The 24,462-nt window shown below is 46.9% G+C and overlaps 1 protein-coding gene across 7 annotated transcripts in view; it reads right to left on the reverse strand.

Annotated features, from left to right (window-relative positions):
- The window catches only part of RHOBTB2 (Rho related BTB domain containing 2), a 52,162-nt gene that overhangs the window by 8,666 nt on the left and 19,034 nt on the right, over positions 1–24,462 (reverse strand). For 3 of the 7 annotated variants that reach the window (XM_080982430.1, XM_080982428.1, XM_080982431.1), the window contains exons 2-5: positions 21,717–21,804; positions 3,672–3,873; positions 2,592–2,695; positions 856–1,041 (exon numbers count right to left, since the gene is read on the reverse strand). In XM_080982430.1, coding sequence (XP_080838556.1) covers positions 856–1,041; positions 2,592–2,695; positions 3,672–3,873; positions 21,717–21,772 — 548 coding nt within the window. In that variant the 5' untranslated portion in view covers positions 21,773–21,804. Of the gene's footprint in view, positions 1–855; positions 1,042–2,591; positions 2,696–3,671; positions 3,874–11,108; positions 11,227–12,290; positions 12,458–15,191; positions 15,460–21,716; positions 21,805–22,732; positions 22,932–24,462 lie in introns of those variants that run through there. The other 4 variants (XM_080982429.1, XM_080982432.1, XM_080982433.1 and 1 more) reach the window with 4 other exon arrangements.

The raw sequence follows: 24,462 nt of genomic DNA on the forward strand, positions 1-24,462 counted from the left end.
TCTCTTATTTTTGCAGTTTGTTTTCTACTCTCCATGCTCTCAGAATGTGTCCCATGGCCCTAGCCAAGGGAGCTTTCTGCCTGGTACCAGAGCTAAATTGGAAGCATGAGAAGTATTATTAAAAAACAACAACACAGGTGTGGGGCCATCCAGGGAACAGTCTGCACTAGTTGCCCAATTGTCCCTGCCCACAATGTAGATGGAGCAGGAACCTGCAGAAGCTGAAGACTTGTACACTAGAAGGTTCGATACACACTAAATCCCTGCACTTACTGCCTTTCTTCTTCAACCAAGGACTATTATTCAATTTGCTTGTTCTGCTTAACTACAGTAGTCACTGGTGTCCATTGGGACTGTTAGGGCAGAATACAGGGAGGCCAATGACAGATGGAAACAATTCTAGTTTTGCCTTCACCCTCTTCCCTGTTGTGCTCTACAAGTGCAACAAGAAGACTGAGGAGGAGGAACTGACAAGCAGTGTCACCCCCTAGACTAAGTAAGAAGGCAGCCTGGCTGGCGGAGGTTGGTGGGACAGGATCCCATATGCCCTAAAGGACCAGCTTCCATGGCCTCACTAGCGATGGCCAACCTTTCTGAGAATGATGCCACAAGTCAAATCTAAATCTAGCATCCCCACCTTTGTCTTCCGTGTTACTGAGCCAGGGAGCAGGTACCAGTGTAGCACTGGAGGACAGACCTGACATTGTGCCATAGGCAAGTGCATGAGTCTTCGTGCTCTAGCCCAGGAATGCCACAAACTCCCTGTCCTGTCGTCTATGAAACGTGGCACCTGTGATGCCCAACCACAGTTTAGCTTCCCCAGCCCACCAAAGCCGTCCTTGGGTTATTTCCTACCTGGCTAAAGGTCGCCTAGCTCGATTTACTGCTTCCAGGTCAGCATAGCGAAGGTCAAGCTGGCAGCCTACAAGGATGACAGGAGCTCGGGGGCAGAAGTGCTTGATCTCTGGGTACCACATGGTCTTCACATGGTGTAAGGAGTTGGGATTAGCAATGGAGAAGCATAATACTACAACGTCAGATCTGTGGACAGAGAGGAGGCAAGAGTTAGTTATCACTTTGGTCTCTGCAAGCCCTCTCTTTACATTAGTCAGCACCTCTTGGTGCAAGCATGCACCCTGCAGGATGACACCCAGTCCCTCCAGGTGCAATGCACACCCCAACTTTCCCCAAGGTTTTGGTGCAAATCCAGTGCTGTCCTTGCAAGTGTTTGTCCGTGTGTGTGTGTGTGTGTGTGTGTGTGTGTTTGTAATGGGTCTATGTGTACCCTGTGCTCATTGTTACCACTACCACCATAGTGGTACATTGCCCCCCCCCATGGAGAATTCTATTTGTTCTCATAGGAGTGTGTGGCAAGCATTAATTTAAGTATCAGCAAATTAAGGGAGGAACCTGGGGACAACATTGGGGCAAAGGCTAAAGCTGCTTCCTGTCCCAACAGCCCCCCGTGTTTATGGCAAGGGGTTGTCTCAGATAAAAGAGCATTTACTCTGTCCCAGATAACTTGGTTGGAGTCACTGAAAAATGTGTCTGGTCCTATTTGCATAGCCCCCACCCCTTCATCTGCATATGTCCACTTGGGTTTCATTTCTTGGTTAAGTGCTCCATGATAGCAAAACCCTAAGAGTGGGCTTTTATGTATATTTTAGGCTCGGTAACCACCCATCTTCCACTTGTTCCATCTGAGATGCCTGCTACTACATATCAACACATAGTGTGTATTTTGAGGAAGGGCTGGTATATTGCTAGGACATTCCACTCCCCACCAGTGGAGTATAATATGAAATCACCTGCTATATCAATCTAGCCTCATATTAAGATCTTCCTCCAACACCCTGTTCCAGGTCCCCTAACTGCCTGGAATCCAGGGTGTGGTTTCTTGAGACAGGGCCTTTTTAAAATTTGCACCAAATCCATGGGAACTCTTTTCCTAGGGAGGTTCAGTCTGCTCTGTCATTTCCAACTTGCAACACTTTGCAAAGGCCTCTTGACATTTGCTCTGAAGGCCTTTGTGTGATTATAATTCTTTTTATCTCTAAGTAGAGTTGAGACTATTACCTTGGCTGAGCTCTCTACTCCTTAGCATTGGTGTTCCTGTTGATGGATTAGGTTTGAGTTTCACTTGTTTAGATTATTGTTTTAATTTTGTGTAATGGATTTCAAGCATCTTGTTGCTCACTTTACATATCCACCAGGTCAGAGATCAGGCCTGGCTTCCCCTTTTGTTTCCCTTCCACATTACATACCCCGTCTCCACCCTGAAGGATTCTGTCAGTGATTGCCAGGTCTTTAAAGCATAAGTGAGGGGTGGGAGCAGGTCTCACCACAAGAAGCACAAAGCTTTTCTCACAGCAATGAAAGACAACCGTATGGGAAAAGGTATAGCGGGTCCCATGAAGGACACCCCTCCAGGAGGGGCGAAACTGGCTCCTTTGCAGGACACAACCATCCTGCAAGGTAGACCAGACTGAGACATGTTGGCTTGCACTTGACCACCCAGTGAGCTTCTAAGCCAAGACTGAACGTCTGCTCCATGTTCATCATTAGCACTGCACCAGATAATCAATATTGACCTTCCATAAGCAAAGCGCCTGTCCTTGTGATGGTCTCCAAAGGTATCCCAAAGCCTCAAGGACACACTAACATCATCTACCACATCTCGAGAGCGCTCCAATACCTGAGAGAAGGCAAAAAGATTACATACTTCAAATGAATAGAAAGGACTAGGAGGACTGCAATGCCCAGTAGCTTTTTAGTCTGATAATCAGTGATGCAGGATTTCAGGAAAGGGCTGAATATTTTTTCCCCTCCACATTTCACCCCCCTCCCCAGAAATCTTTTCAATTATTTAATTTGATTGGGAGCACAATCTCAAAAGCTTCCCCCACTCCACCCATCAGAAGTATCTGAATGTAAGATTTGATTAGGGCAAAATAAATTTAATATACCTAATTTAGGCTGCAATACTACATTCACTTACCTGGGAGTAAGCTTACTAAAAGCAATGAGACTAAGTAGGCTTGCACTCTCACAGTATGGACACAACTATTCAATCACATGCCCTTCCCTTACATTGTTTAAATTTCAGATGGGAAAAAATGAAGGCTTACTAATTTTAGCATGTCAAAAATGAGATATCCATTTCTGTTTATTATATATATACACAAGCTCTGTATGGACAGAAAGGGGGCTCAACTTTGAAGCTGCCCAATTTGATCAGCACTGTATTAATTACTTGAGCCAATTCATTTTATGATTATTATTATTATTTTCAAAATGGAAACTTCCTCACAGAAAAACAGAGCAGGGGAAAATGTTTTGCCCAGAATTACTGTTGATCACTGGAGGGAATCTGATTCTCCTCAAACCCAGGATTAACCAGATTAAAGTGAGGAGGTGGGAAAGGGTCGTGGCTCAATGGTAGAACATCTGCTTTGCATGCAGAAAATTCAGTGTTCCATCCCTGGCATCTCTAGGGGGTTAGGATAAACCCTGGAGGGCCACTGCCAGTCAGTGCAGACAATACTGGGCTAGAGGGATTGTTGGTCTGACTCAGTATAAAGCAGTTGCTTGTGTCATTATAAGCCCAGGTATTGATTTCCCACCAGTGAGATTTCCCAGGTGATTTATCCATTGACAAAGATACCACTCACCTCCTGGCAAACACGATACTGGTCAATGGCCCAGACTGTGGGCACATGGGTAGCAAGAAGCTGGTACTGAGTCAGTGTGGCATTACAAGCACGGGCACAAATGAGCCTGGTCTTGCCCACTGCGTTGTCCCCAACCACAACACACTTGATAGTTTCTACGTTTGGCCTTTCATAATCCATGTCAGAATCCATTAACTGGGACCTGTAGAAAGGAACACAGAAAAAACAGAACCGGAGAAAAAGTTTATTGAGCATTCATCTTGATTTGTTTGCACAGTCTAGGACGAGGTGGTACAACTTTGCAAATGTGGTATTACCGTATTTTTCGCCCTATAAGACGCACCAGACCACAAGACGCACCTAGTTTTTGGAGGAGGAAAACAAGAAAAAAAATATTCTGAATCTCAGAAGCCAGAACAGCAAGAGGGATCGCTGAGCAGTGAAAGCAGCGAACCCTCTTGCTGTTCTGGCTTCTGGGATAGCTGTGCAGCCTGCATTCGCTCCTTAAGACGCACACACATTTCCCCTTACTTTTTAGGAGGGAAAAAGTGAGTCTTATAGAGCAAAAAATATGGTATATCAAGCAATAGTTTCCCCACACTTTCCAGTGCATTTTCCTCTTACTTTCCTTATTGAATGATTTCTAATTCTGAAGAAAGCAGACTGGTTTTGCCAGAGAAAATTGCAGGATTGGTAGTTCCTACCCCCAAAATAGCAACAGTCTGGAATTACCCCCAGACTCTGAAATACTTACATGGTTTGGGTTCTTTCTCAGGCTAGCTGTCCATGAGTTTAAAATAAGGTAGGAAACTCTCCCAGGAATGCCATGTTACTGACTGTTACAGCGCCCTACAACAAAGACTACCCAGCAGTAGCAGTCTGACCAACTCACTGTTTCACAATGGGTTGCAGGGCTGTGCTTCGTTCTGTCCTCCCTTGCTCCGTACCAATTCATAAACAGAATAATTCCACACTGAGAAAACAGTGCAGCAAGAGCAGATTCCACAAATGGATGTAAAGTCCAAAACAAACAGCACCCGGGAGGGAGGGAGGGAGGCAGCCTTCTGGATCAGGCCATCTAGTCTATCCTGTTCTCACAGTGGCCCACCAATATGCCTGGGGGAAACCCTCAAGCAGGGTCTGGGCGCAAGAGCCCTCTCCCCTTCTGGACTTCCGAGCAACTGGCATTCGGAAACATTACTGCCTCTGACTGTGTCATGTCTAGGAGCCATCGAGAGCCTTATCCTCCAATCTTGCCATGGGCAAAATTTACTAAAGCAGAAACTGGAGTTCAGCGCAAAATAAAAAATTTAGGTTTGTTTATGTCATCCAACCAACCAATACAAAACAAAAGCTTATAAATATGAAGTAACACAAGGAAACAATGAAAGAAATTAACTCAAACAAGTATATTAAAATTTGATGTCTGAGACATAACACCTACTGGATATTTCCTTTTTAATGCACATGGGATATAGGTAAGCCAGTATGCAGCCCTGAATTCTTCTGGTTTCTGATGGCAGGAGGATGAGCAGAGGCTACTGGACCACCTGGCCACTCTAGCAATTCACTTTGGCTTGGTAGAGACTGGTACAAAACAAGCAACCCTGGTCTTCTCCTCTGCCAAGCTCACCTCACCCAAATCCAATTCAGCAGGATTCCCACATTGTCCGAATTTGTGTCCCTCCAGACATCAGCTGAACAGAATGGCCTGCTCCAGAAATGTGTCCAAAATAATCTCCTCTAGCAGGGAGTCATGCCCCAAGCACCAGCTCCCCAACCTGGTTGTCCCTCACAAACAAGAAGGGATCTCCTCCCCACCCCCATGACAAACCTCCCAAGATGCAGAAGACTTGGACAGCTGCCCTCCTCCAGACTGATGCAACCCACACTGAACCCAGAGAGCAACAAGCAAGAGCCTTCATGAGGGGTCTGGAGCCCAGGCAGCTCTACCCCTCTCCATCCAAAGCAGGGTCCCTTTAAAATGTAATCTTTCTGAAGCATGCATCTTTAGCCTCAGATAAGACCACAGGCCCTGCCAACTTGATTCTAGCTGCCTCTGCCTCCTCCTTTTTATCTCTCATGCCTGTTCATGTGAGATTCCCCCACCCACCGGTCCCTCCCTTTCCAGCAATGGTTAAAGAAACTTCCAGATCCACCTGACTGATCATGGAATTTATCCCTTCCTTCTCTCCACCCACAGCACCATCCCCCCCCCCCGCTCCACAACCATGTGTGCTTGCACAAGTCTCTCTCTCTCTCTCTCTCTCTCTCTCACACACACACACACACACACACGTGTGTGTGTTCATGCACTTGCATAATAGAAGCAGCCTTTGGGGCATAACAGGGCAACTGCAGAGCAGCCAAGCTCCTGCCTGTCTGCCCAAGCGGCTGCAACAACTGCCATTTGGGATGGCGTATCTTACAGTGTTTCCAGTAGAGTAAAAAGCAGCAAGACTCAGGCTCCCATCTGGACTTTTTCATTCCTTGTTTTCTATGATAGGGAAGTTCACAGCAAGGCTATCCCAACTGGGGATAATCATAGCACAGAAGAATGACCCAACACAGGTTGTTGTAAGCAGGGACACCACCATGGGAGTGTATGGATATTTAGCAGTATCCTTTAGGAACATAGGAAGCTACCTTATACCAAGTTGAGCAGTATTGTCAACACTGACTAACAGAGGTTTTCCCCATTCCTACCTGGAGATGCCAAAAACTGAACGTATGACATTCTGCATGCAAAATGGTTACTCAAGCTTTGAACTACAGACCTTTGGTAGCAGGTATGGACACACAGACCCTGAAAACAGGAGCCCACAACCAAACAGCCAGTTTGTAGTCATTAGAGACATGAATCCTCAGCAGAGTATTTTGCCAGACATGAAGTCCAGATATGCAATGAAGCCGTGTCTTACTCAAAACAGTATTACGACACCATAGCTCAGGATGGGGTATTTAAAACACTGGCATGAGGAGGAGGTGCTCTCCTCAAATGCAGTCAGTTTCTTGGTGTGTTTTCAATATTAGGTTGGTACAGAAGTGAGAATGAAGGGGGGGACAAAGAGCCAGTACAGTGTAGTGCTTAGTGTGTTAGGCTAGGACCTGGGAAAAGAAAGAAAGAAAGAAAGAAAGAAAGAAAGAAAGAAAGAAAGAAAGAAAGAAAGGAAAGAAAGAAAGAGAGAGAAAAAAGAAAGATATAAAACCCCAATAAACAGCAATGACAACAAAAATCCACATTAAAGAGGTGCAGCTTCATCTATCCTAAAAGTACAAAGAGGATTTTTCAATGTACTTTCCTCTCATTTACAACGCGGAAAGTTCTTAAGGAAAGGCTAAATGGTGCCAGCACTGGTAATCCTTCAACCTCCATTGCATCAGGGGGACTTTGGAAGTGAAGTGCATAGCAGGCTTCTGCACAGAAAGGCTGAGCACCACCACTCAGCAATCCAGCCTGCATAAATCAGAGTGGCTGTTAGTTTTACTGGGGTGCTGCCAACTCCCCTTGGCTGAGAATCAGATCCTGCATGCAGAAGCCTGTGAGTCTTCTAACTAAGGGGCCGGACAGGTAAAAGCCTCTGGAAAGGCTTGGATAGTTCAGCCCAGTTTCATCAGTTCCAAGTCATACTGCAACAACCTCCACCCCAACAACCTGATCAGTGGAAATACGTTTTAAAATCATGGCATTACTTTTGGGGGATATTTCTTAATCTCGGGGTTGTGGCTTCAAGTCCCACTTTGGGCAAAAAGATTCCTGCACTGCAGGGGGTTGGACGAGATGACCCTCATGGTCCCTTCCAACATTACTATTCCATGATTCTGACATTTCTGATCAAATAATTATAATTATAAAGCTGCTGCTATGCCCATGGTATCCACCCCTCCACCAGAGTCCTGGAAACTGGAGTTTTCCCTTCACAGAGCTGTAAACCCAAGGACCCTTAACAAACATGATACCCATTATTCTTTTTTTGGGTAAAGAGAGGAAACATGCTTTATAAATGTATGGTTTGTATGCAGTCCTAATGCCTGGCACATAGCTGAGGGTCTTTGATGCACATGGACTGAACAAATTTGCTGTTAACTGCTGCCATCTCATGTAGATGGTTGTGCAACCCGTACAGCACATAGGCGACAATTATTCACACAATTAATATTGTTGTTCAAAAACAATTTTTCACCATTTATCAAATTTGTGAGAATAAGACAACTTCTTCAGCATCTCATGTAGATGAGCTAATTTGGGGAGCTGGAGAGGTAACTGTGGCCTGACACATTTGATTAACTTACTTAATGCAAGGGTTTCTTCCTGCCTTATGCTGCCTTCAAGAACTCCAGGACCAGAACTTCCACTCATCTAACAACAGAAGTGCTTCCTTGCCCAGGTATTCTTATTGCTCTCTGCTACCACGGATATTAAGGGATGTGGGTGGCGCTGTGGGTTAAACCACAGAGCCTAGGACTTGACGATCAGAAGGTTGGTGGTTAGAACCCCTGGACCGGGGTGAGCTCCAGTTGTTCAGCCTCAGCTCCTGCCCACCTAGCAGTTCAAAAGCATGTGAAAGTGCAAGTAGATAAATAGGTACCGCTCTGGCGGGAAGATAAGCGGCGTTTCCGTGCGCTGCTCTGGTTCGCCAGAAGCGGCTTAGTCATGCTGGTCACATGAACCGGAAGCTGTACGCCGGCTCCTTCGGCCAGTAAAGCGAGATGAGCGCCGCAACCCCAGAGCCGTCCACGACTGGACCTAATGGTCAGGGGTACCTTTACCTTTACCACGGCTATTACAAGCTACAGTCAACAGAGGCCCTTGCCACACATAGAACTGCATCCCACACAACACCACTAATAGCAATGAATGGGCTATCTGGGGGAGTGTAACATCTTCTCATGAAGAGGGAATTAAGGTATATTCACAGCAGAAGCACAGCCCCATAAAAGATGTGAGAGGACTTTGTGTTGTACATGGAGAAAGAAGCGTACATTTATTGTGCGGCAAAGTGATCTTCTTACTATTATTATAAAAGATAATTATCAAATGGTTAAAGGGGCAAGGGGAAAAAAAATACAGTTAAAAGGATGCAATTCATTTCTCAGCCAGTGAGCGCTGAAAAGACAGAGGGTAGCCAATGCACCACCCAGAAACAGGTCTAAAATATCTGAGTCTCAGGTACCTGTTGATGCTAACAAGAACAACAAAACAGCACTTGTGATAAAAATGTGAACACACAAGACATGCCTAGCAAAAAAAAAAAAAAATGTGCTGCCATTGTGGACACACTGTGAGTCATTCATCTTTAAAGTTCCTGATATGCAACCCTGCCAGGGTAGGAGGAGGTTGGACAACAAGGGCAGTTTGTCTTCATGCAACAATGGAGTGAAAGCTGACTGAGGTTTAAAGGTAGGGATGGGCAACCTGTGGCTCTCCAGATGTTGCTGGACTGCAGCTCCCATCATGCCTTAGCATTGGCCATGCTGTCTGAGGCTCATGGGAGTTTGCATTCCAATAAGAGGTGGACAGCCACCACCTCCTCATCCTGCAGCCAAACACAATTCCCTGAGACAAGGTCCTCATTGAATATAGTGGGATTTATTTTGGAGTATACTTGCATAACATTGTGTTGTGATTCTCAGCCCCAGAGGCACTGAGAACTCTCAGCTCTTCAACTACGCCTTTATAGGGCTTCTCGGTGAATTGGAGAATCCAGCCTTCCATGGGGAAAAGAGCAAGAGAGCTAGGAAATTGTGCTGTGCAACTGTATCAACCAAAAATAGTATAGCGGTTGCAGTGTTGGACTAGGACCGGGCAGACCCAGATTCAAAACCTTATGCAGCTAACATGCTTACTGGGTGACCCTGGGTTGCACTATTCTATATTTGTGGTGTTCTATTATATTCTATAATGCTATTGTTATTTATTGTTTGTAAGCCACTTTGAAATTCATTTGAATGAATAGGTAAAGGTAAAGGTACCCCTGCCCGTACGGGCCAGTCTTGACAGACTCTAGGGTTGTGCGCTCATCTCACTCTATAGGCCGGGGGCCAGCGCTGTCCGCAGACACTTCCGGGTCACGTGGCCAGCGTGACAAGCTGCATCTGGCGAGCCAGCGCAGCACACGGAACGCCGTTTACCTTCCCGCTGGTAAGCAGTCTCTATTTATCTACTTGCACCCAGGGGTGCTTTCGAACTGCTAGGTTGACAGGTGCAGGGACAGAACGACAGGAGCGCACCCCGCCGCGGGGATTCGAACCGCCGACCATGCGATCGGCAAGTCCTAGGCGCTGAGGTTTTACCCACAGCGCCACCCGCGTCCCCCTATTCTATAATGCTATTGTTATTTATTGTTTGTAAGCCACTTTGAAATTCATTTGAATGAATAGCAGCATAGAAATGCAATAAATCTGATCAGAACAACCATACATACTGCCTTGAACTCCTTGGAGAAAAGGAGGAGAAAGTAATAAATAGGTATTATAAAGATGTTACTCATATGCTTCAGAAATATGCAGTCTGCTGAAACAAAGAACAAATTTTAGAACAGGGAAGGAATTGGGCCAGTTCCTGTTTGATGTGCGAATAGTGGCTGCCTCTCTTTGGAGAGCCTGTGATCACAACCAAGAGGCAGAATAGATTTTCATGTACGCCCAAATCTCCTTGTGGGCTTTGGCCTCATAGCTTATTTCTTAAGCACAAAACAGGATGTGTTGAACCCCAAACCCATTTCACCCAAGCAAGAGTTAGCAGCAAGCTCTCCCTCTGTGACAGTCAGCTTCTTGGGTCTGTTAACAGTTAAAAGAACTCACTCCTAGTGGGAGCGGATTTCAAAATGAGTGCGCAAGACACGTGGGGAGGTGGAATAAAGGCAACTGAAGGCAAGTGCCATGTGAAACTCCTGCTGCAGCAGCAGCAGCAGCAGCAGCAGCTGTGGAGGCGGTCAGCAAACTAGCACCCATGTGACATTTGGGGGGGGGACAATCCTGGCCCAGACAAATCCTATCACTGTTGTTTTGTGCCTCTCCTCTTTCCTCCCCCCTCTCCTTCCTTGCTGTTATGATTCCACTCCCCTCCCCTAAAAAGAAACCCTCTCTCCAAGGATCCCAACACCAGCAGGAGAGATAATCAAACAAGTCTTTCTTCCTCTCCATTTCAGCCCCTGTCTATTTCTGTAGCTCTTTTGTCTGAGTGCACAAAATCCATTAGTTGCTTTTGTTCTCTAGGACCTGCACTTAGGCTCTGTAATCGCCACCACATCCAGATGCTCCCCTCCCTCCCAGCACATCTCCTGCCACACACGCTCTCTGGCCTTATCTCCTTTGCCAACTCCCTCTTATCTCCTTTATCTCAACCCCCTCTTATTTCAATGACAGTCTTTCGACGACAACTAGTCACTCCTGCTCATTTGATTCCGCTATGTGCCCCCTTTTTCTGTCCCTCACCCCGTCCACTCTTGGTGACATGTCCTCAGTTCCTTGCCATCAAATCTGCCCCGCTATCTCTCGGAGAGAGTAGAATTGTGTTCCTTGCAAGCTGCCCCAGTCTTCGGTTGCCAAGGAAACTAGAGAATCTCTCAGGGAGCCTAACCTGTTTCCTAGCAACCGACAGGCTAAATGTGCCCCCACCCCACTCAATCTCATTTCACAAAACACAAAATGGGGGACCGGGAGAAATAGCGCAACAAAAATAATTAGTAAAAATATCCCTTGGTTACGGAGCATTTCCGGGAGGGGGGGTTGTAGAGGAAGAAGGGTGGGAGGGCTTGAACATCCCCCCAGAGACCAGGAAGGGAGGCATGGGCAAAGAACTCTGCAGATTACGACCAGTGCCTACTCTGCAAAATTATGCTAATGAAGATTGAAGAGGTAAAGCTTAATAGGAGCGATGCTTTTGCAAACGAAGCGGAGTGGGGCGCAAATACGTGTTTATTTATGTCTACCCATATGCGCGCGTGCACACACACACTCTACATTACTCTCTAAGCACACTGCACATTTCTTCCACATTACAAGCACATCAAAGTACAGGAGGCTGCACGAGCAGCTGGCTTGTTTGAAGGAAGAGAGAAACCCGATACGCACACAGCTCTCCACACACTGCGAAAAGGTTTATGCAATGAAAGATATCCTGGCCAAGCCTGCCCTTGGAGCAGAACACAGCTCTCTCCACCCTGCCCGGGTTTGCTTTGTTTTCCTTTTTTGCAAATCCCACCCCAGTCCCGCCAGAGCAGCGCGACCACTCCGTTTGTTTGTTTCCCTTTTTGGCAGTGCAGCAACTCCCCACAGAGACCCAAGGCAAGCACGCAGCGTCGAAGAGAAGCCGCTCTCCAGGCGCGCCTCTGGGTTTGAAGCCATTTCCCCAAGAACAGCGCCAGGAGTACGCGATGCTCTTCGGAGAGGCTCGTGCAATCTGTGCGCGCCTAGCATCTCTCACCACCGCACGCCCGGGTTTAGCGAGACTGGCGGAAACGCTGCTCCCCTTGCGCTTTCACCGACCCCACCTAAAATCGGCACTATTGACCCTACTTGCAAAGCGGACCCTCGACCCTGGCCTGACCCTCCGCTCCCGCGCCTGCAATAACTGAAGGGGGGCCGAGGGAGTCCCGCGGTGGTCGCTGTACTTACGCCAACACATATGAAGGGGCAATTTGCAGCGGAAAGAGCCGACCTCTTCCCCGGAGACATGATGGTGGCGGGCACGAGCGCCCAGCTCGGATCCTGCTCTGCCGTGCCGACCGCTGGGCGGGATGCTCAATTTCTCCGGCTCAGATGCTCTGACAGAACAGTCCGCGTCGGCCCCAGAGCGGATGCGCCCCTTCGCGCGGCATCTTCCTCGCCCCAGGCCGGCTGCGCCGAGCCGCATGGAACCCCTCGCCAAGCTGGGCGCCCCCTCCTCGGCTGGCGATGCTCCGCCCTCCTCCCTGGCGGCCGCGGGGCGACTGAGCGGCGGGCGGCAGCGGGGCGCGAACTGCAGTCCTGCGCGGAGACTCGCCCACCGCCTATTTTCATTCACAAAAAAAGGAGAGCCCCCTCCCGGGAGCGCCGCGCAAGCTCCGCCCCGCAGCCCCGCCGCCGCTCATTGGCCGAAAGCGAGCAAAAGAGGGGGCAGGCGGCGCGCCGGCCGGCCGGCCGGGCCTTCCGGGGAGGGGGCTCTGGCCACGGGCTGCGGGGGGCGGGAGGAGGAGGGGTGCAGCTCGGGCAGCCGCTCTTACCACACACTTCCCCTCTGTGCTTTCCGCCCCGCTGCAACGTCCCTCAACCCTGTACATTTCTCTCCCCCCCCCCCCGCGCACCTATCCCCTTCTATACATCTTGGGCCATTCATCCCTTTCTCCTCACTCTCCGCCCCAATTTATGTGGAAGGCAGCAGAGGCTCTTTAGGAGCGAGCAGGGCAAAAACAATAAGAAGAAAAGCTTTGTGTACCACAGTTACCTAACATCAAGCTCTGTTAAATTGGGGGGGGGGGGCAGAATTATACAATAGCAAAAGCCCTTCCCCAAGCTCAGGCATGTAGGGCTGGAGCGTCCCAAGGGGGCTGCTGGGACTTAGAAAAGCCTAGTTCTGCTATTGACATGGATACCCTGGGAAGGAGAGGGGAGTTGGAAACATCCAGCCTAGATGTTAGATGTCCCCAAATGGTCTAGACAAGGTCGCAGGTAGATCAAGATGAATATGGCAAAAACAAAAACAGCCCTCGAATAGAGATAGTGCAATGGTAAAAAGGGACAGGTGGGCAACTTCAGACCTGAGATGAAATCAAGCATATTCGGTAGGTATAGGCAGTTTCCTGCTTTCTTCCAGCTCCTTATGTAATTGTTACCCTTGCATTATACAATCAGATACATAAACAAGCCAGTTTTCTTTACAGTATATCCATTTATTGTTTCTTCATCATTCTTAACCTGCCCATCCCCTCATCTATCCACCTCCTTGCCTGTTTGCTGTCCCTGATACTGAGTACCTATGAAAGGGGGAAAGGTTTTTATGCCTTAGCTTGACAGTGTCCAGTAAAAATGCTTCTCTCAAGCCTTCCCAATGCCCTCTTCACTTTTTCTAACGGATGTTTCTGGTATCTAGTTTGTACCTACCCATTCTTCATATTTTCCCAGTCAGTTTGACTTCATACTAAAGGTTCTATCATAATGCACACCAGAGAGCACTCAAAAAACTTATTGAGCTCAGTGGAGAATGAACACTCCACATCCCAGGATTTTGCCTTCAGCTCTACAGAGACACCAGCTCCCCCTCCCATACTATGGCCATTGCAAAGAAGGGTGTGTACTTTCAAACAATTGCAAGTCACATAGTAAGTGGATCAGGGCCAGTATTGTCATCTGAAGCTAATTGCATGCCAAGTTATGCAGATCTGAGATACAATTTCTTTTCAAGGAAGCTGCAGGGGTGACTTTTCTCTCTCTGCCCCTTCTTATGTCTCCTCTGGGCACTGACAAAACAAGACCACTAAGTTTCTGCCTGCAGTAGCCTTGGGCTCTAGGGATGTCAGACAGAGGAACAACTGGCACATATTCCTTCCTTCCCAATGCAACAGAACCACACAAGATTCAAAAGCAAAATATATGTCTGGTTGGTTCCTTTGCACAAACGGAGTGCATGGTTGTATTTTGCAAGGCTGGCCTTCTTTTACCAGGGCCTGGCCCAGACAGCTTTATCTCACCCCCATGGCCTTATACCAGATTTCATCAACCCTGACAGTTAACAGGACTTCAGTGTCTCTTGCAGATCTCTCTCTCTCAATCCATCACCTGCTCCCTTTTCACCTGGAGATGCCTGGGAATCTGGGGCTGAACCTGGGGCACTCTGCGCTGCCACTCAGCTACGGTCTCTCCCCACAAGTCCACAGAATGTATGTGGGCTAACGAGCACCCTCACTATACTTCACCTCTAGCAAAAGTCTGGACCAGTCTACTCTGCTCCCCTGCGCCTCCTGGCCTCAAACACCCAGCCCGGCTGGACGGGTTCTCTTGCAGCACTCTACACCCCCCACCCCACCCCCCGAAAAAGCTCTGCCCGCCCCACTCGACTCCTTCCACCCTGGCGTTGCTTTGCTGCCCTTCCCGCCCCCTCCTCCCCGCAGGATGAGGACAGAGACGAAAATCTCGAGTCATCACTGGAGCCTGACCAATGGGAGGCGGATCAGCGCCCCAGCTCCGCCGCAGCCAAGACCAGCTGCTGCGATCCAGCATCTTGAGATCATGTGATCCCTCATTGTCCTCACTCAAGGCTCGTTTCCCCCTCCTCCCCTCCCCTCCATGCATAACCAAAATAAACTTGTCCCTGCTCTCTTCCTGTTAGGATCAGCCGAGCCGCGGCCCTTCCGAGCCGCTCCAAGGGCCGGCGCTGATGCAAAGGCGCGTCAATGCGCGTCAGCGCTCCGGCAGCATCTCCCTCCCGCCCTCGCTCGCTCGCTCCCGCCACACCAGCCCCGCTCCGCCTGGGGAGGCCTCGGCCTCGGCCCCGCGCCCCCCTTCCCTCCCTCCCCGCCAGCCCCCGGCTCCCTTCCTCACCGGACTCGTAAGACGGGGATCTCTCTCTCCATAGCAGAAGAAACCTGGGCTTCCTGGACGGGGGCGGGGGTCCCGGAGGGCTGTCTTGGGTTCAGAGTGCCGGCTCCCCAGCCAAGCCCGCCAGCACCGAGGCCACCGGCTTCAAGCCCCAAGCTGTTTATTTCCCTGCATTGGGCTGGAATGAAATCTGCAGGCAGCTGAGACGCAGGTTTTAGCTTCCTTCTCCGACAGGGTCACGGGGAAGGGACGCATAAAAGCTCGCTTGCCAGCCGCATGATTTGGCTTATTTTACTCCTTTCGTAGCAGGTGCTTAATTGTGGCATAAAGAGTTCCTGGCAGCTTTCGCCGCTAGCCTCATTCCGGACTGGCCCCCTGCCTGGTGCAAAACAATGGCACAATTGTGACTTGGGTCAAAACAATTCTCGCTCCATGTTAACCTGCTAGAGGACAACACCAGAGCCGGGGGCTGCCATTTCCCCTCTTTCTTTTCCCAGTAGGAGGCGCCGAGGAGTGTAATAAGGCGAGGAGGAGGAAATACTGCTATTGAAGAAAACGGAGTTACAGCTATTCCAGCTATGCTCTTTTAGCTCCACAAAGCACAGTTTTGCACAGGGGTTGGCCAGGCGGGCCTCCATCAAGGGTCCAGGCCTAGCAGGGTGAAATAATTGTCCCTCTCCACACTGATACATCCTAGATTAAGCCTCTGGTTCTGCATGCTCACCCAGTTTAGTCCTCGTTGCCCATGATAGGCGGCAGAAAATGCACATTCTGCACCAAAACAATCCATTTTCTACAACACTTAACTCTGGGTATACCAGACTCAAGAATTTAGAGAACTACCTGAAGGTGCCATCTCTGACACTAAGAAGTGGGATTCCCTGCTGACCAGAAACAACCCCTCCCTGAAACCAAACTAGCCCCAAATCATTCTGGCCTGCTCTTGGGCTTGTTGTAGTGGCAGATGTGCAGAAATCAGCAGGAGAAGCTTTTCACAGCAGGGAGATAAACACTGCCATCTGCTAATCTGCACATCATCAGGCTGCAATTTGAAGCACAGCTAGAAAGGGGTGGGTGGAAAGTTGGCATCTTTACTGAGCAAGTCTGCAGCGCTGGCCCAACCATTAGGTAGAGTGAGATGTCTGCCTCAGGCAGAAGATGGTGAGAAGCAGGCAGAATGCTTTGTCCCATGCCCCCTGCTCCTCTGTGTCTCCAAAGCTAATCTGCTGCCCTCAAGTGCAGTAGACAATACTGTCCTGTTGCTCAGGTTTTGTACATGGGATTGAGAATTGCTGCCATGTTGTTCTTCACTTCAAGCAGCAAAATGTCTTACCCTGCAGGTGTTGGCCTAGCCAGTAAATAGATAGGAGATTCTTAGGAACATAGTGGTTATCAACATTAATATAGTTCTATTCTTATATTACAAAATGTGAATGTGCATGACCTACCGCCATTAATAACATGACTCTTGAGAGCAAGCAAAAGGTGAGCTGCACTTTCTGTTTTTACCAGCTAGTGGAATGTTGCCAAAAGGCATTTGCATGTGGGAGATGCCCACACTGTACATGTGGACCCAGTTTGTGTTCCTCTGCCTCTCAAGTTCCTTTGAAAGCCTGGCACAAGCCACACAACAAGAAGAAAGTGCTGTGCACTTCCTGCTTCTCCACAATCATATAATGTCTGAAGGTAATGAAGGGCAGGGACGGGGCTTTAAACGTAGCAAGTAGAAAGGAATTATGCAATTTTTGTGAAATTACATCATCCTGGCTGCAGAATAATATTGGATCACCATTCCTTGGCAGGGGTTGGGCTCATGTTTGAAATGTGTAGAAAAAAATCACAATGAGGCAACCTAAATATTGAAAGAGAAAAAAGGAAGCCAAGGGGTATAAGAGGAGGAACTGGGCTTAGGGGAAAACAGGGAAGCAAATGATTCAAAATATATTGCTGCTCTTGGTCTCTCTCAGCCCTACAGGCAATGATTGAATTTCCAAAACTAAAAGCTCTCTCAGTACCACTGAGACCTTTGAACCACCGACCTTCTGATCAGCAAGTCCTAGGCTCTGTGGTTTAACCCACAATGCCACCTATGCCTCTGCCTATGAAGCAGCAGAACATGGGAAGGTGCCTTATACCAGATTGTACCAATTGCCCAGCTAGTCTGCCACTCCCTACTCTGATTGGCAGGGACTCCTCAGAATCTTGGACAGAGAAGAATCTTTCATATCACTTGCTACCTGCTCCTTTGAACAGCAGGTGCCAGGAATAACAAGGGCATTCTGCATGCAAAGCAGGCACACTGCTACTGAGCTATGTCCCCTTCAAAGAAGCTGGGGTGTCTAGTTCAAAGGGGTTTGCGAGCATTTTGAAAAGGCATTCTCCCTAACCCCCAATGCCAACATAGGGACTGTGATTTATCAAGGATCAGATTGTCCCCAGCAATAAACAGGTAGAGTTGGAATGTGTGAGATACTTCTGTTTTAAAATAGACATCCCATGAATCTATAAACATAAAAACAAACATCAGTGTGTTAGTGGAGCAAGAGCTTTCCCCCCTTCACTTTTCCCTTTGCCCAGGTATAGCCCATGTTCTAACAGCCGCATAACAGGGGAATTCCCACAGGTACAGCTCTTGTAGAGCCTGCCAAAATTCCCTTGGCCACATATTTATTAAAGATACAGAAGCCCAGATATGGCCCCGTCTGGCCATTCATGTTCTAGCCAAACTGTCTCAGAGGCCCAAACCAACCGACATGCAGTTAGCAGTTGTGTGAACAGCTTTGAAAAAGTAAATAAGTATCTGAGACCCAATCTCAATCTGTACTTCTGCAGGGGGAAATGAGTTAAAACCACTCTACCCCACCCATCCATGCCAGGAGCAGGTTCCAGATTAGGTCCCCTGTAACGGAAAAGGGACACGGGTGGTGCTGTGGTCTAAACCACAGAGCCTAGGGCTTGCTGATCAGAAGGTCAGCGATTCGAATCCCCACGATGGGGTGAGCTCCCGTTGCTCGGTCCCAGCTCCTACCCACCTAGCAGTTTGAAAGCACATCAAAGTGCAAGTAGATAAATAGGTACCACTCTGGCGGGAAGGCAAACGGCGTTTCCATGCACTGCTCTGGTTTCGCCAGAAGCAGCTTAGTCATGCTGGCCACATGACCCAGAAAAAACTGTCTGCGGACCAACGCTGGCTCCCTCGGCCTATAGAGCAAGATGAGCGCCGCAACCCCAGAGTCATCTGCAACTGGATCCAATGGTCAGGGATAGCTTTACCTTTATCGGAAATATATATTTCTCCCCAAAAGCTACTTACAGAACTTCCAATTGTGTAAATGGTGTATCCTCTCATTTGGCCCTATGTAATGGGCACTTATCTACCACCTCTCCAAACTGCTTAAAAACTACAATCCACCCTACAGTTTCTTGGGGGTTCTGAAGAAGCTGGCATTTGGCTGAGCTGAAAGGGAACACACACACACGTCACCAATGCAGTTTCAGCTCCAAGTCAAAAGCTGGATTTGACCAAAAGCAGGGGCTGAATTCCCCTCCCCCCACGCTGCCTTCTGCTTTTATCACAGCTGTAATTAAAATGCAGTTTGTTCTCTGTTTCCATGTATCCCTGATATAAGCCTCTTGATCTTATCCCCAAAGATTCCCCATCTGCCCTGCTTGTTAATCGCCCTTGTTCCAGGCAGATAACTCCAAACTCAAATGCAAGATTCTGTGTTGCTTTGTCCTGAGCACTGCAACAACCACAGGTCAAACAGGGAGGTGTGTTGAGGGAGGGCAGAATTTCAGGCAACCCTAGAGAGAAAGCTTCTAGAAATTATCTGATTCATCTGTAATGCATTAAGAAATGCATTATTTACCATCCAGTTTGCTAACTTTCCCCAGATTAACAATCACAGTTTCCTAATTGAAGTGCAATCCCAACAAGACAAAGTACTGTGGGCTTGTCTGACCATGGAGCTTGTGGTTTCCTATAACTGGTCTTCAGAAGCATTACTGCCTCTGACTATGGAGGCAGAGCATAGCAGTCATAGTTAGCAGCTGTTGTTAGCCTTATTTGCCATTAAAATTTCCAGTTCTTCTCTACAGCCTCCCCAAGTTGGTGGCCGCCTGCCCCCAGTTGAGGCTGTTGTGGCAGCTCCCTTCTGGACCAAGGGAAAGCCTTGCCACAGTTGCACATATGTCTGGTGACAGGGCCGGCCCAAGACATTTTGGCACCTGAGGCAGACCCCAAGAACTGGGAATTGTAGCTCAGGGTGCGTGTGTGTCTCCTGACTTACTTTCAGCACTGTTAATGAACTACTGTTCCCAGGATTCTTTGGGGTGAAGCCATGACTGTTAAAGCAGTATCAGGGTACTTTAAATGTATGGTATGGTTGTGGCTGGCAGACTGAGGTTGGTGGGGCAGGGCCCTGTTCGCCCTCATGGACTAGTCTCTACTGCGGTATATAAATTCAATTAATAATAATAATACTGCATGTAGCTGTTCCTGTGTTGATAGCATTGATGGAGGCCCTTGGTCTGAAGGAACAGGCGAGAGGCCTTTTCAGTTGCAGCTTCCTGGCTTTGAATTGTTCTGCCTAGGGAGATCTGGATGGTGCCTATGCTTAATGCCATTTTGGTATCTTTTATTCTTCCTAGAGCTTTTTAAACATCAGTCATATCTGATTTTATCTATCCTTTCTTTTCTTTTATTCTCCAACTCCTGTTGCTTTACCATTCTGCTGCTTTAATTTTGTTGTTGCAGGTTCAGATATGTGTTGTTTTTACTGGTTGGGAGCTGCACAGAGAGTTTTTATCAAAGAAATATCAAAGAATCATAGAGTTGGAAGGGACCCTGATGATCATCTAGTCCAACCCCCTGCAATGCAGAAATATGCAGCTGTCCCTTATGGAGATCAAACCTGCCACCTTGGTGCTATTAGCACCACACTCTAACTAACTAAGCTATAATGAGATACCCTATATAACAAGATACTAGGGTATGCATTTATCAGTCATCTTACTAAGTCCTTCCACCTTCTTTGCTTTGGTGGAATCTACACACATATAAAAACCATTCTGAAAATGCTTTTTTAAAAAGGGTTTTTAAAAATACATTGAATTTTCCATAAGGCTCACCATTGCCATCTAGTGTCACATTGTATATTAAAACTCACTTAATACTTTTTATTTGCCCCTGTATAGCTGAGTCCTTTGCCTCCCCAAATCTCACTGGCTCTGCCCAGCCTCAGTGTTACACATTACCCAGAATTCTTTATGCCAGCACTAGAAATGCGCTCCATTACACTGCTCTGGTGCTTTGTACTAGGCTGGGCAGACATTCCAGCCAGGCAAAACCCCTCAAGGATAGCGTAAAGCTGGCCCAATAAAATGTGTGACTGGTGAGGGGATCAGATCTGAGGAGAATCCTGAGGGTTGGATCAAAAGGCTTAGAGGGCCACATTTAGCCCCTGGATCTGAGGTTCACCATCTTTGCTACACACTCTTAACTAAAATCCTTTGTGGCTTTTTGTAAACTCCAGTACACAGTCAACATATTCCAAATCCCTCAATGTCCCTGCTTAACCTCAGCTGTGTGTTTTTGGCACAGCTGCTACAGTATAATACCCAGAAGCCCTTGGATTGTATGCTTGACTTTAAATAGCTACCAATTAAACACTCTAAAGTTGTAATTTTAATTGTTGTTGTAAGGTGCCCTGAGAGGTGCTTTGCACCAGAAGGGCAGGGTATAAAGGTTTTAATACATAAAAGCAAATGTTTTAAACGTTCTACCCACTTTTTCCAATTCTCTCTGGATGCTTTAGCGCAGAGGCTTGTAGGAAACCTTACAAAGCCCCTATTTAGTCTGGCTGATCTCTTGAGAGCTTGGTGTATTTGCTGCCAGACCCCTGTCAGCATTTGACAGACAACTCTGAGTCAGCTTGGTGAGACTGCAGTTTAAGAACAATCCCCTAGAGGTAAAGTTCACATTCTGTTCACAAAGGGCAAGGGACTGTCTTGGTGGAAAGGAAATCAGTGCACACTTCAAGATCAGACATTCAGCTCTTTTCACCTTTGAATATATAGGGTGCTTGCTATCTTGACCATGATCTGACCCACCTACATTCCTCCTTCCAAGCTGTAACATTAACTCAGCACAGTTAAGTTTGCACTACATAAAGCTCTCTGAATACAGCCCTGGAGTTGAAAAGTTCAATTCATCTAGCTGGGAGGGGAGCATTTATACAGGTGCACAGGGTTGCAATTCTGTGGCAGTGAACTTGAAAAGCAAGACACAGTTTCTAAATAATAAGGAAAATGTTCTGAAGCACAGTTTGAGAGTCTAACATAGGTCATTCACTTATGTAGCATATATATGTAGTATGGGGAAACCCAGCCAGAGGGGCGGGGTATAAATAATAAAATAATAATAACATTATTGTTTTGTTGCTGTTGTTGATGATAATAATAATAATAATAATAATAATAATAATAATAATATGGCCAAGATAAATTGAAACCAATCTATGTACTCACAAGGCATTGTTCATCTTGGTCTTCAGTCTGAGGTGGGCTTTGCCTCTGGATTCCATCTCTTCCACTTCCTCCTCCTCTTCTCAACAGTCTGAAAGCAGAAGAAGGAGATATGCGGATGAAGTGAGAACTGCCTTTGAAGTAGCTTATCTCCCCAACATTGAGAGATGGCATTTCCTTCTCTATGAAACTGGAGAGTCTCTAAGACATGGTGGTCTGTATCAGCTAATGGTTTGTTTAGCATGACAGAATACTCAAAATGACCTCTTAAATTGAGTTTACTGGATTGTCATCATACTGGTCCCAGTGGGTACACTCTGCGGTATTTGATAAAACAGGTAAAGTTCACACTGTGTTTGTGGTTGAAAAACAAAAATTGTATGTGGGAGGTTTCCAAATGTTGGGACATAGGTTTGTAGCCAGTGCTAGTCCTACTCAGAGGAGATCTTCTGGACACAAGTAACTTAAGTCCATGGATTTAAGTCAGTTTACTCTGAATAGGACTAGCATTGGACACTACCCATAAAAAAGGAAGAGTTTTGTCCAGTCCTCAAATCACCTTTATATATCATAATCTATTCTGCAACTTTCTTCCAAAATACTAACTTTTCAGAAATCCAGAATCCAGTGTGCATTGGATGTAGATGCCACTTACTAAAGCACATTGATAGTGGGCCCAGAAAGCAGATTGGGGCCAGTACTAGGTATAAACTCTATTTGTGCAAAAACAAAGTTTTATGCACTTTTGGACTGGACTGAAAAAGAAAGCAGCTGTAAACCACAGTTTGTTTATAAGTCAGGATGATCAGCTGGACTACTTTGGACAGGGTCATCCTCTGTTGGAAGGGCTGCCCAGTTCAGGACCGGGAAAAGATAATGAACCCTAAGAAGGGGAAGATGCAGTAGGGTCTCTAAAGCACACCTAGCAGGCACAAAGGTCACCTGGTAGATAGAAACATTGTAACTTAACTAGAAATATAATCTAAATGTGCACATATACATATAAATTAGTATCCTACTTTGGTGTTGCCGTCTGCCTTCTTTAGCACTGTTGTTGCTAGGGTGTCTTGACTGAGGCCACTGTTAAGCATAACCTAGCTTTTCATACAGTTGAAGCACCTAAAGAGAACCTCTTTTATGTTTACTTTGTACACAGCTTTCTTTCTGTGCACTCTGTTGTAAAGTAGCACAAGGTGTTTTTTCTTCCACGTCCTCTTCTCTCTATTTAGTTGCCATAGCAACTGTTTCTAAGCTGTCCAGAACTAGGCCTGGCAGTCCTGATACCTGATACACACAGACAGCTGTTGGCAGTATGCAAGTTTTCCACTAAGGAGATGTTGTTTTTGACTTCTTTGGCTCAGCATTGAGCAACTCTAAGAGGAGAGTTTTAAGGATATCTGATACACAGTTTTCAGCAAATATGATCAGAGTACAAGGAAATAGCAAATTCAGATTAGAAAGCTGAAATAGCAGCAGTGGAGACCTGATGTACAGTTTTCTCCATCCATGATCTGCTCATTGTCTGTTTGCAGGGAGTTTTAACTTCGTATATGGGAACATTCAAGGGTGATATGAAGGGGAATAACCCATTTTTACCACACACACAAAGTAGCCAGAAAGTATATTCAACTGGAGGGAGGCTTGGAGGTTTCTATAATGAAGTGGGGGTTATACACCAATTGGTTGTAAATAACCCCAAAGATAAGACAATGAAATCAAGAAAATTTTACAAGCCTATATTAAAACATACAAAAGTTAAAATACTATTACCTCAACTTTCTCAGCATCTGGGTAGGCCAGGTATATTTATACTGTACATTATGTTCCAATAAAAACAAACAAACAAATAAAACAGTCCAGTTATTAGGACTGCACATGATCACAGAATGTGACTGGCTGGGTGGAGGATGGTGAAATGAGCTGTTGTGGGGGTGGGCATGGCTGACTAAAATGCTCAGCAGGAATGCTTCACACTGCAACCTTTTGTGGCAGGGTCCAGTTGTGCATACTAGAGCCATTTGAAAATATTGGGCATTCCTATGGCCATGAACCAATGTCATCTAGTCTAGTACAGAGTCCTGGGGTACAGGTGTTTAAATAAGCGTGGAGGTGACCTCCTACTTTCCCCTCTTTCTGGGACCCAGATACATGGCTGGAACCCCCACAGGCTTGCCAAAAGCCCTGTATCAAAACACAAGGGGAGTTATACCATCTCTCAATGCCAGAGTAAGGTAGTGGCTCTGAGCAAGTCTCTTTGGCTTAATTTACCTCATATGGCTAATTTGCTTCATACGTTGTGAGGAAAATAAATCATTACTCTGAGTTCTTTGGTTAGTATTCAAATAAGCAGGAGGACGTACACATGCACTGTGCCTTCAAACTGATATATTTGCTAAATAAATCTGAGGGTAAGTAAAATTAGAGTCACAGGATTTAAGGTTTTTAACCATAACCAAAGCAACAGTCAAGTGCTGTGTCACATGGCTGGAATAATATGAAGCCCAAAGCTCAAATCAGGGGGACAGTGGACCTGGCTGTGACCTGCCATTTCCCAATGTGTCTGGCAAACACACCTCAGATTCTTTCTGGCACGTCTCAAACAACGCCTGAAACACGGCTTATGTGATGAAGAGGCAGTGCTGTTGTGGTGCACTTTGACCACAACTGTAGGTTGTAACTCAAAAGATTTGCGTAAGTTAGAGGAGCTATATTCTTTTTATTGTATAGGCTAGGCTATCAGGAATGTTTG

Source organism: Podarcis pityusensis, assembly GCF_964106645.2.
Source record: "Podarcis pityusensis genome assembly, chromosome: 15".
In the NCBI taxonomy this organism is placed as follows: Eukaryota; Metazoa; Chordata; class Lepidosauria; order Squamata; family Lacertidae; genus Podarcis; species Podarcis pityusensis.